Source organism: Venturia canescens, chromosome 8 (assembly GCF_019457755.1).
Source record: "Venturia canescens isolate UGA chromosome 8, ASM1945775v1, whole genome shotgun sequence".
Lineage (NCBI taxonomy): Eukaryota > Metazoa > Arthropoda > Insecta > Hymenoptera > Ichneumonidae > Venturia > Venturia canescens.
The window spans coordinates 14,137,394-14,149,057 of NC_057428.1; the positions used below are offsets into that span (position 1 = coordinate 14,137,394).

Genomic DNA, 11,664 nt, shown 5'->3' on the forward strand with positions numbered 1-11,664 from the left:
AAGGAAAGCATAATTTTCAATCTAAATTGTAAATGGTTTCCGGTTCAAATTATATCGAAATTTCGGAGCTAAATTCGCTTTAAAAAAATAGTTTATTGACTATGACAAAAAAAATTTTGTTTTGTATAATCTTCTTTGGGTTTTGGTTGGGTTTTGGGTAAAAGAATCTTACTCAGGAAACTATACAGCTTTTTATTTTGATACATCTTTTAATAATTCGAAAACTAAAAAATATTGTACCAGTTGTTGGTCGCACTGAAAAAGATGGCGCTTCTAGATGAATTTACAATTTTGCTATTTTTTTTAAACGATTTTGTTTATTATACTTTATTGATATAGGAATGCTCAAATTAGCAGCAGAAATGTCTCCATAACATTTTCCCACAACTTTAAGATGGGTGATCTCGAATAATATTCAATAATTCGTGGTTGACCCAGTCAATATTTTGAATTTTAGAGTGAATCATCGGGAAATATATATATATTTCAGTTATGATATTTCGATGTTCATCAATTGAAATATTGAAATTTCCCTTTTCATGCATGTGTATAGCGCGTATCGTTTGTCATCACAAAAGTTACACAAAAACGTATGCATATATATAAGTGTACACGAGCATATATAGATTACATTTTCTAACCTCTGTAACATCGCGACAACCCTGAAATATCATTCTAGTGAAATTTATTTTCAAAATGGCAGCTACGAGAAGGTTGCAGAAGGTAAATTCAAGTTTTTGTCAATATTTATGCCGATAAACTTGTTAGTTGTGATAAATAAGTAGACGTAATATCGTATAAAAATCACGAGAAACTTATTCATATGAAATATTGGTAGATTATTGTTGCTTGGTAATGCATCGAGCACGTCACATATAACCACGAATTTGTCGATTTTTTGTATAGCATTTCATTCTTCAATATTTCTATTTATATTCAATATCACGGCTGAATGACTTTCATTTTATTGTCTTGAACGTTTTTTAATTACGGCACAATACCTTAAGCAATTATGGTTGCGGAGCAATAATTTTTCCATCTTTCCTCCAGGAATTGGGTGACCTTCGGGTTTCAGCCATGAAAAATTTCACAAATATCCAAGTAGATGATTCCAATATTCTCAATTGGCAAGGTCTCATATTACCGGTAAGGAAATGGCAGCGTTTCTCATCCAAATAATCAATCAAGGAGATAAGAAAATTATTTTGGATACATATTTTTCACTTCTGTTCATTTTAGGACAGTCCACCATATAACAAAGGAGCTTTTCGCATCGAAATCAATTTCCCTGCTGAATATCCTTTCAAACCACCTCGAATTACATTCAAGACAAAAATTTATCATCCTAATGTGGACGAGAAAGGACAAGTTTGTCTGCCGATTATTAGTGCTGAGAATTGGAAACCAGCTACGAAAACTGATCAAGGTCTGTAACTTTTTATTTATTTTCTTTAATTCCCCTGAATTTTGAAAAAACGAAAGTCAGAAATGTCACTGAAGATCAAAGCAAGATTACAATCTCTCTAAATTATGATGGAAATCGTACTAAGCCGAACAACAGAACAAAATTACTAACCACTAAATTGTTTGGAAAAATCTAAATTGTGGTGCTAATGAAAAAAAATTTGCTGCTTATTTTGAAAATTTTAACATTCAGAAAAATATTCCATTCATTGGATAGATGGTATAAGTGAAAAAATTTATAGTCGACACTCTAGTTCCAATGTAAATTGAAAAACGTGTTTGCACTTTTAAGTTATATTCATATTCATGAATATTCCTGGTAAAATTGATGTAAACTCTAATTTTCTCGAAGACTGATTTTGTTTAAAAGCTATTACTATTGGAATCAATTGATTTGATGAATTTGCAGTGATCCAGTCTTTGATAGCTCTGGTAAACGATCCAGAACCAGAACATCCATTGAGAGCTGATCTTGCAGAGGAGTTTCTAAAAGATAGAAAAAAGTATCTGAAGAATGCTGAGGAGTTTACAAAAAAACATGCAGAAAAGAGGCGAGAGACATCGTCAACCGAATAACGTTGATTAACCGCTACTCACCGAGATGCCTAACAACCGCCCGTCAACTTGATTTATAAAATGCAAGAGAGAAAAAAAACTTATCCCGTACTGATTTGATCTGGAATCAGGCAGATAGAAAGGAACAGAAAGCCAAGGAGAGAGTAAGTGAGAAAATGAGACAGGGAACGTGAAAAAACAATAGAAAGAAAGATCCCCGTGTACAGTATTGGTTGATCGACGATGAGAGCATGCAAATTATAATATTTATATAAGGTGACAAAAAAATGAGGGAAAGCAATGAACAGAAAGAGTAAGGAAGGAAATAATAAACATTTAAGGTTATCATAAATTAAAATAAATAATTGTACAATATAACTGGAGTGTGCACGTCGTGGTCTTGTTCCATATACCACACGATCTATCAAAATACACGTACTACCCGTGTACGTGTATTATTATATCTTCGTTAGAGATTCTCAATCCAACGGTTGGTTGAATATTCGTCATTTATATAAGTAGAGTTACGAGAAACAAAAGTGTTGCGTTACTTCGCATAGACTCCACGTATAATCGTGTAATTAATCAATGTCACGCTTGGACTTTTCTACAATCGAGTATAAAGAAAAACCATTGTCCAAAAGACAGAAAAATAAGGCTTTCAAGTTAACATAGTTGGAACATTTTTTCGTTGATCGTACTTCGTTGTTTTTGTTACAACTTGACGCTATGAAAGTTGGATTTTTCGTTGTTGTTTAAGAACGTTCACGAGTAAATCGATTTTCTATAGATTTTCTTAAAATTTAGATGACACACTATTTATAGCTTCCTTAACGTACTTGCAAAATTTTGAAGACCATGCCCGTACCAAAGTGGAGATATTCGTTGTTGAAGTTGGGAAATTTAACATGCAAGGTATAGGCAAATCATGAGTTTGAGAAACATTCTAATTCATAGCAGTCACAATTTTCTATAGTATTTGATAAAAAAATGCATCATGATAGATATTGATATTAGGAATAAAATATAAAAAAATAGAGACGCTCAGCCGTGTCGTTCATACGTAGTAACGATTCAAAGCTATAAATTTGACGATTTTGCGAGCGTGCCACGGTATATAAGGGATGACGCCGTTATGTAGCGGCAACACTGCCGGGCGACGGTACGTAAGGGCAAGGGGGGGGGGGGGGACTACACGCGCATGCACACTGGCAGGAATTTATTTTCATGATATTCAACGATTTATCTCGTAAAGAATTGTCAATTTAAGCATTTATGGCTACACATTTTGGCTCTCATTTTTGGAGACTTTTTGGGAATGACACTTTTTTATAAAAATAAGTTCATACATATGAATGTTCAATTTAGCAATCGAGATTATAAATATTAAAATGAGATATGAAAAATTATCAACAATAACAAAAAAATTAATTTATACAAAATCGAATACTACTGAAAGTACGTGGCAGGCAAGCAAGGTTGCCAGATCTCCGCATCGCTCTAAGGATACTTGTATTAGTGTATTATTTATAGGGTGCGCCAGAGCCATATGCATATTAGTGCATAGAGTCCGTGCTAAAAGTTTCGAAGTAGGGAGAGCGGCGCGCGCTACACAGCGACAGTTGAACTAAGCCGAGAGAATACGAAAATTTTGTCTTCGATTATCAGTCGTGAACGTCCTTAATGACACGGTCAAGGTTTGAAACAGTTCATTTCCATAATGAATCGGGATAATTTTTTATTCCGTTCCAACGATGTAAATTTTATCGATGAAAAAAGTTACCTCTCCAAAGAGTTGATTGAAAAAAAAAATTTTGCATTATCACGCGAAAACATCAAATTTGTTTTATCTCGCGGGTTCTCGTTGTCGGTTAATTTGTCTCAGTTCTCGTTTCTGATCAATGATGTTCGTATATTCGTCGGTAATAGTACGGTAATAAAATCGAAAAGGAAGGACGCGTGTGCCAAATAATCGGATAAATAAATCGATTGTTCAAATTTCTTTGGAAAATCTATTCGGCTAGACAATTATCGATTTTTCTTTGGCGTCAAATGATCTCAGTATGTAGTTATAAAACCGCCGACGTGATCCGTGTTTATACGTGTAGAGCTACCTTTTTTCTGATTTAACTCGAGTGCCAAAGGTAGAAATTCTTATTGGCAACCGAATCTCCAGACAAAAATGAATTTTCCATCGATTATTATCGAAGTCCGTAGGATTATATGTATATATAATCAAAAACTAAGAAAAAAATCGTCAAAAAGATGTAGCTTTGCTTTCACTGCGTTCCAGGATCATGGATTAATCAATAATAATAATAAAGTTGCATTTTGTGCAGATGCATTCATCACTTATTTAATCACTCTTAAAAAAAACATATACAAATAAAAAAAATATTAAAAGTTATACATTCATAGCAAAATAAGAGTCTTTAGGCTCTCCCATTTTTTTTCTCTGAACTCGTGTAAACTCAAATTGTGAATAATCGTTATTGGAGAAAACAATTTAAATACAGAATTTCGTGAGATTTTGGAAAAAGTAACTGCATTGACGAAGTTTTTGGAATACGAACTTTTGACGAGGAAAGTGTTCCCTGCGTCTAGTTCTTATTTTATCGATTGCATGAGACTTTCCCACGTGAATTGATCTTGTCCAGGCTCTAGATCTACGATGTCGTTTTCCATCACTTGAAAAAGCTGCTGAAACGGTTTGAATACTTTTAACGACGATTTATCCCCGATTATAATGAGCTTGTGCTTCGCTCTAGTTACTGCCACGTTCAATCGCGGACTGTCTTCGAGAATTGAGTATCCCTGTATAAGGTCGTTCGTTATTTAATTGTAAATTTTTCCGAATTTTCTAATCGAAACCATTATTGACGCGTATTTTTTTCACCTTCGGTTCCTTGAAGTTTTTGCTTACGCTCCTCGTGCACGAGTAAAAAATCACGTCCTTGTCCCGGCCTTGATACTGGTCCACGGTGTTTACTTCTATGTCCTCGCTCAGGCTTCGCAACAGTTGAACCTGAGCGGTGAACGGGCAAATTATTCCCATCGCCGATGGTTCGACTCCTCCCTAAAAGGAGTTGAAAAATTCAAATTTCTCGCCTCTTTGTTGTGTCTTTTTTGGTAAATCACGAACCTTTCGTAGAACAGATATCAAACGCAATATTATCGCTGCTTCGAATACATTGGAAACTAATTTTTCATCATCTCTACATTCGGCAATGGGGTTCTCGATGTTGAGCGAATGCGTCGCACCCGTATTCAAAATTACAGCAGAATCTTCGAGATACAAGGACAGGACTTTGGAAACCCATTGTTCGCAAGATTCCAAAACCTGAAAAAATCACATTTCTCGTTAAAAAAATTACATTATTCTGTATTAGAGTATATTAATTTGAGTCGTATCTTCCGACTGCCTTACTGTAGTCAAGCGGAATGTGGAAGAATTGACAAACATTTTGCTTATTTTCAATAAAAAAAATTTGAGCTCGAAACTCACCGTTGGATCTTTGACGTAAAGGGTGGCATTGGCAATTTGTGAATTAGCTGCGATCATGGAATCGTTATAAGTGAGAATATTGGCGATCGACATAATCCTTTTATTCATGCGGTACTGGAGTTTCAGCGTGACCGTATTATTCTCACTGTCCAATCGAGCGAAAAGTGATTCGTTCATGCCCATTTTTCTGCAACAAGAAAATCAAATAAAACAATGGATTTGTTCCATGGGAGAAAGATTGAATGATCAAGGATTCACCTTGCTTCGTCGTTTCGGATTATCGGTGGCAATTGTTCAGGGTCACCAACCAGTACGAACTTGGAAGCGCTGTATATTGGTCTCAATACTGTCGGCTGCAATACTTGAGTGCTTTCATCGATTAAGCATACGTCAAATATTCGTCTGGCTACGTGGCTGTGGGTCGATCCTAAGCACGTAACAGCGACGACTTTCTACAAAAAATTGATGATTTTATTTCGTATAGACGAAAGAACGGTATAATTGTGAAAGCCAACGATCATCGGAAGACCGTTCAATCAAAAGAAGTTTCAACTTAAATAGCGAATTTCGTTGAATCCTAACTTCGTAAATTGAATTACCTTGCTCAAATACATGGCTTCTAAGCTCTCAGGTGTAGTGCACTGAGCTGCGAGGATGTTCTCCGATTTATGTAGCAACGACGCGTTTATTCGCAAGTCAGAACCAAGTCGCAAAAAATCAACTCCATTTTTTTCGAGCTTGAGTAAAATATTGTCAACAGCGCTGTGAGTGTGGGACGTTATTAAAACTGATTGTCCCATTTTCACGAGCACTTCGATCAGAGCAACCAGAGTTCGTGTTTTTCCAGTGCCCGGCATACCTTTTATCAGCACGTAATCGTTTGCCGAGAAAACTGATAATACCGCTTTTCTTTGATACTTGTTTAAATTGTACAACAACGGTGCGCCGACTTGGGCTAAAGATTTTGGCAGTTTTTCAACAAACGTCGCTGGCTTTTTGTCGATTATAATGCCCCGCAGTTTATTCGTTATTTCGTTGTTGTTCAGGAGACAGGCAACGTTTGATAAATTCCGCGACGATGACCCTGCCTCTGGATATTTATCCAGGTGGAAAGTTGCTCCAGGGTTTTGCCTCACGATATCTCTACAAAAATCAGGATCAAAATTACTCCCAATGTGCCCGTCAACAAAACATCGAAAAAAAAATCGAAAATAGCAAAATAATTGAGTTCGACAGTGGTAATTGAACGTTCGGCAAATACCTGTCCAAAAGCACTTCAATAGCATGTTTGCTTTTTTGTTGCAAATGACCAGCCGACACATTTATCCTCGTATCCGTACTGACAATTAGATAATCTCCTTCACTAAAAGGTGCTTCGTTCAAATCACTTACTGCATATTCTCCATCGTAATTTTTTCGAACGAAAGTGTGCAAGTATCCCCGACCTATTTCCATCGCGTCTCCGCAAACGTCCAAATTGCTTATGCACGTGCCTTTTTGTTCTCTACAAAAGTGTCAAAGAAGTATAACATTTTAAAAGGACCCGTACTTTGTGAGCTGAGCTCAGAGTCTCGATCATTGAATTTAACGATTTAATACCCTTTATCAATGACAAACATGATCGCTCACCTTTTCAGGGGCTCGAGTATCCAAATGTTTTTCATTGCTCCGAGGTAGCCGCTCCCAGATTCGAGTCGCAGCATAGTTATCCAATTCATTATGTAATCGATATGTTGAGGTTCCAAGCAATCCATTGCTTCTTTAAAGATAGTTTTAAGAACATGAGATTCCGGAAGTTCGAGACTTTTATCCTTGTCGGCATAGACACAACATATCACGTTGTAAGGACATTTAATACAGGCGTTACGATAATTGATTGGTTCTGGCAGTTTCATTGGCTTAAAAAATTGCTCTGCTTCATGGTTTCCGTTTTCAGTTGTTTCGTTGGCAGGTGCTTGCGAAAAATAATGCACTAAAATGTTTCTCAACAAGATCAGATCTCTTTCTTCTGGACGATTGCTCTGTATCTCCTGCATTATATTTTCCCTGTGACGTAAAGATTCAGATTTGATTAATGAGTATTTAAATTACTGCTGTTTCACGTGGGTCTCGTGGTTACCTTATGTACAGCAAAAGACCTGCGTCCGTTTCTTGACCCAGTAGTTTTAGCATCATACAGTAAAGGATAAGCTGGCCTCGGTGCTCATTGGAAAACGATGGTCTTCCAGTCTTAATCTCGAGTGGCATAATCCTGCGACGATCATTTATTTTAACCTCCACGGTCGCATCGATTTTGCCCTTTATACCCAATTCCGGCAGCCAAACATTTTCCTCGATTTCTCTTACGTGCTCAATTTTTCCATTGAAATCGTCTTTGTGTACTTCCTCTACAATCCCTGATAAAAATAAACGCCTCAATTATTCTGGCTTGCTAATGTTCATTCGAAACTGTAAAATTCTTACCGGTTATATAACGTCGCACGAAATCCACGATTTTTGGGATATACGCTTCCATTTGTTCCTTACATTTCTTCAGCGATAATCCTGCTTCGTAAAGCATCCGGATCGTTCGTCGTGTACCCAAAATCTCGTCTATCACGTTCTGGATTTCGTTGATCGAAGTCAATTTTTTTGAAAGGACCTAAAACGTTTTTTAAAGTTGTTTAAGAGTCCGATAAACTTCCAATTTGTCGACGATCCGATGTTACTTCAAATTTCACTCGGTCAAAAATTGAGACTTTGGCCCTGGGTCACAGTGATCCAATGTCGTTACTCAGGGTTAATCAAATTATAAAAATTCGTACAGTTTGTAAGACTTCGTGGGTTAAAGTGCCCACTGTCATTCCGCAATCGTCGATTTCGAGATTTGGTAGAGAATCGAGGCCACGAAAGTATTCTGCGAGTATCGAACGACGAGTACAGAAATTTGCGCTCGTTATCGTCGTCCCGGATATTAAAAAGTACGGTTTGACGACAAGTACACCATTCTCGTTATCAATTTTCCAATCGTGGGAATCCTTTTTTGCCTTGATCGATACAACATCATTTTCTTCAACCGATGCATCTTTCCTGATAAAAAAAAATTGTCTGATTCGTTGATCTCAAGTGGCTCATAACGTTATACGAAATAAATATACAAGAGACGCTGTACTGCATAACTATAAATTTAAGTTGAGAATCAAATTTGAGGTCAAAACGATTGTAATATTCTTTGATAAAGCAACAAGTCCATGGAATCAATTGTATAGAACACCTAAAATTCGCGATTGGAGAAAACTGATCTCCAACAATTGATCCTTCTCAGGGAAGTACCGGATTAATAAGGATTATAGGACTTTCTGACGTAGAATTTGATTGGAATTTGAGTTCTAAGAAAAAAGAAATGTTCTGTCTTACCAGAATCCATAACACAACACATTTGCCGTAGTCTGTTCCACACAGTCTTTGACAACCAACTTTGTGTATCGTTTTTCTCGCTCAACCTTAACAATCTTGCATCTTCGAAATTCCTCTAAATTGACAGCTTTGGTTTCATCGCTAAAATCCTCATCAAAAAAATCATCCATTTGACTGTCTAATTCAAATTCGAGCTCTACTGCTGAATCCTGAGTGACAATTCCATTTGTTTCATTCACGAGTATTTGAGTTTCTTGTTGATTTTGAGAGGTTGGTTTCCCATCAGTATGTTTATGGTTTTTGTCATTTTTTTTATGCAATGGCTTGACATTATCAGGTGTGAATTCCCCATGGAAATCTGCCATCAAGTCGTTCATTAAATCACTGTCCCTCCCAAGGTCAAAATCTTCATTAATTTTCTCTTCTTTGTCCGATTTACCATTTTCTTTTTTTTCAACATTGCTGCTATGTTGCAGAGGCTTCTTTCTTATCCTTCGCAATGCTTGTGAAGTTTGACCTTCAGGACTTTCTTCTCGAAGTCTTTTGAGTGACTGACAATGCTCATTATTTTCTTCATGATCCACTGGCTCATCATTAAACTATATAAAAAAAAAGTTTTATTTTATTCATCAACACACAAAGGACATTGTTTACGGAAATACTTTTTTGACTTTTCAGGTTCAGGTAAATCTTCAATGATAATTTCATTCAATTACGTTGTTAATTTTCATAACTGAAAAAGAGCTTGCGAAAATTGTTAAATAAACAAAACAGTTATTCTTGTGTTAATAATAAGTTCAGTTAAAATAATTCCAATCATATCATTGTCATGATTTGAAAATCGTGACATTTGAATAAGTTTTCGTCGATCGTAATCAAACGATTGTTGGGTCGTGAATTATCAATAAAAAAATATTTCCTCTTGCGTTGTTCTCTGTCTAGAATTGCGGTAAGGTTCAAAAATACCTGTTTGTGTTGATTTTCGTTCATTACAGTTTTTTATATCAGTAATTAAGCAATAATTTTGTTTTTCACGCACTATATACGCCGCAAAAAAAAACCAAACTGTCAGTTTGTGCGGCATGATCACATGTGTACAGAAGCGTGTTGCGAGTCCCAGATCCAACAGCCGGTATAAAAGAGAATTTTTCATTTTAATGCGTAGAGAGAAGTGTCGTGCAGCGCCATTTTCTCGATTGATTTCTCTATAAGAAGGAGCTCAGCGATCTCGTGGAAAGCTGCGTTCGATGGTTTAGACTTGAGGTTTTGTGTCTTGACTTGAGATTCTCTTGCCTGTTTTTGTGCAGAACTTTACGTAAGCAGGTAACGCCTGAAATACAAGAGATGTACCATTTTTTGTGAAAATTAATGTTCTGTACAATAATCAGTTGTTAAACATTTAGAAGGTGTTCAAAATGGGTCTGCAGCAGACGGTGTACAATGTGTTCTTCAAACGCACCTCTACTTTCGTGATATCTATTGTGGCTTTCTCTGTGTTCTTTGAACGAGCCTTCGATGTCGGCGCTGATAAACTTTTCGACAATATCAATAAAGGCGTAAGTATATTTATTTCCCGATAACAATTCAATACTGGTTTAACAAAATTATCATTTCTGTAACCCCTCACTGACATAGAAAAATAAAAACAATGTATTGCAATTTGGAGTAATACGCTAATATAATTCAGAGATTTTTGATTCAATGTTTAAGAAAAAACTAAACTTTGCAAAGAAAGCCATTTAAATTAAATTTCAAACTGTGGTTCCTCCAACAGTGATTGAAAACTGAAAAAACCAGTCTTTTCCTTAACATCGTATACAGTACCGTAGGTTAATTTTTTCTTGAATTGATTTTACTGTACAAATAAGGTGTATGCCAAAGTGATAAAAATTTCAAATTTAATTGTTTTTTTATGTTTACAGAGACAATGGAAGGATATAAAGCACAAGTATGAGACCAAGGAAGAATAAATACTTCTACAATGTGCTAATAGGGAAATGTTAATGGCAACACAGTCATGCTATTTGCCAATTACTTTATCTTTACTCATGTAAATAAAAGCTGCTTCTGAACCTCAGAAATAGTCAATGAGAGTTGAATTTCATACCTCTGCCTGGAATTTATAACATTAAAAAAATTGCTATTCAAAAAGTTTTAGTGTCAGTGGAACAACTTTATAAATTATTTTTACTGGAGTCTTAAGAAAACATTGTCTCTGATTCAGTGCATCTTTGAAATTTTTCTTGAACTCATGCGTTAGCAAAGTTTGAACATAATTTGATACTTCAACATTATTTGTGTTTCTTGAGGACCTTCACTTCAAGCAAGCAAAAACAATATGAACTAAGATGCAAATCAACGAATACATTGAAATGGCGATAATTGAATTTAGTCATATTTCCCATGAATTTTGATTTCTATAGAGATGTCAAAAACAGTTTACTTACTGACCTAGTTGTTATCCATTGAATTAGTTTTGGATATAGACCAAGTACTTAACGCATAGATTATAAAAAAAGTTACCACTCATGCAGGAAAACAACAATAATGAACTGAAACTTTTTTATCTTTTTCAGAAAAACAGTGTAGAATAATTTCATTTTCTAAGTTTGCAGCTTTCTCCCTTGCACGCTAAGTGGCAAAATACCATATCTTAAAAAAAAGGATGAATTCATTGCACTATTGGCATTAGTTGATAGATTTTGATCGGCATAAGGAAATATGGTTAAAACATGAGATAAATG

General features: G+C 35.6%; 2 protein-coding genes across 3 annotated transcripts; one reads left to right on the forward strand and one right to left on the reverse strand.

Annotated features, from left to right (window-relative positions):
• Positions 1-500: 500 nt before the first annotated feature.
• LOC122415391 (ubiquitin-conjugating enzyme E2 L3-like) lies at positions 501-4,357 on the forward strand. Its single transcript, XM_043427488.1, has 4 exons — positions 501-723; positions 1,051-1,146; positions 1,240-1,426; positions 1,874-4,357. Exons 1-4 carry the CDS (start codon positions 697-699, stop codon positions 2,038-2,040), a joined length of 477 nt encoding a protein of 158 aa, XP_043283423.1. The 5' UTR covers positions 501-696; the 3' UTR covers positions 2,041-4,357.
• On the reverse strand, positions 4,344-10,132 carry Dna2 (DNA replication helicase/nuclease 2). Of its 2 annotated transcripts, XM_043427467.1 has the most exons (14): positions 9,887-10,132; positions 9,360-9,519; positions 8,921-9,278; positions 8,329-8,593; positions 7,988-8,165; positions 7,644-7,920; positions 7,154-7,570; positions 6,786-7,028; positions 6,124-6,667; positions 5,783-5,976; positions 5,525-5,711; positions 5,162-5,359; positions 4,916-5,095; positions 4,344-4,833 (listed from the first exon to the last, which is right to left on the reverse strand). In XM_043427467.1, the coding sequence occupies exons 1-14, from the start codon at positions 9,908-9,910 to the stop codon at positions 4,627-4,629; spliced, it is 3,432 nt and encodes a 1,143-aa protein (XP_043283402.1). In that variant the 5' UTR covers positions 9,911-10,132; the 3' UTR covers positions 4,344-4,626. The 2 variants fall into 2 exon arrangements, with proteins under 2 accessions (XP_043283402.1, XP_043283401.1); XM_043427466.1 differs by having other exon boundaries at positions 8,921-9,519.
• Between the last annotated feature and the right edge of the window lie 1,532 nt (positions 10,133-11,664).

What these genes read in the sequence shown, in the direction of transcription:
- Dna2 (XM_043427466.1), bottom strand. Translation starts at nt 9,910, where the DNA reads ATGAACGAAAATCAACACAAACAG. An exon ending in CGTGCGACGTTATATAACCG is followed by an intron (nt 7,921 to 7,987) that starts GTAAGAATTTTA and finishes TATTTTTATCAG; the next exon opens with GGATTGTAGAGGAAGTACAC. An exon ending in ATCCGAAACGACGAAGCAAG is followed by an intron (nt 5,712 to 5,782) that starts GTGAATCCTTGA and finishes TTCTTGTTGCAG; the next exon opens with AAAAATGGGCATGAACGAAT.
- LOC122415391 (XM_043427488.1), top strand. Translation starts at nt 697, where the DNA reads ATGGCAGCTACGAGAAGGTTGCAGAAG. An exon ending in CTACGAGAAGGTTGCAGAAG is followed by an intron (nt 724 to 1,050) that starts GTAAATTCAAGT and finishes TCTTTCCTCCAG; the next exon opens with GAATTGGGTGACCTTCGGGT. An exon ending in GGCAAGGTCTCATATTACCG is followed by an intron (nt 1,147 to 1,239) that starts GTAAGGAAATGG and finishes TGTTCATTTTAG; the next exon opens with GACAGTCCACCATATAACAA.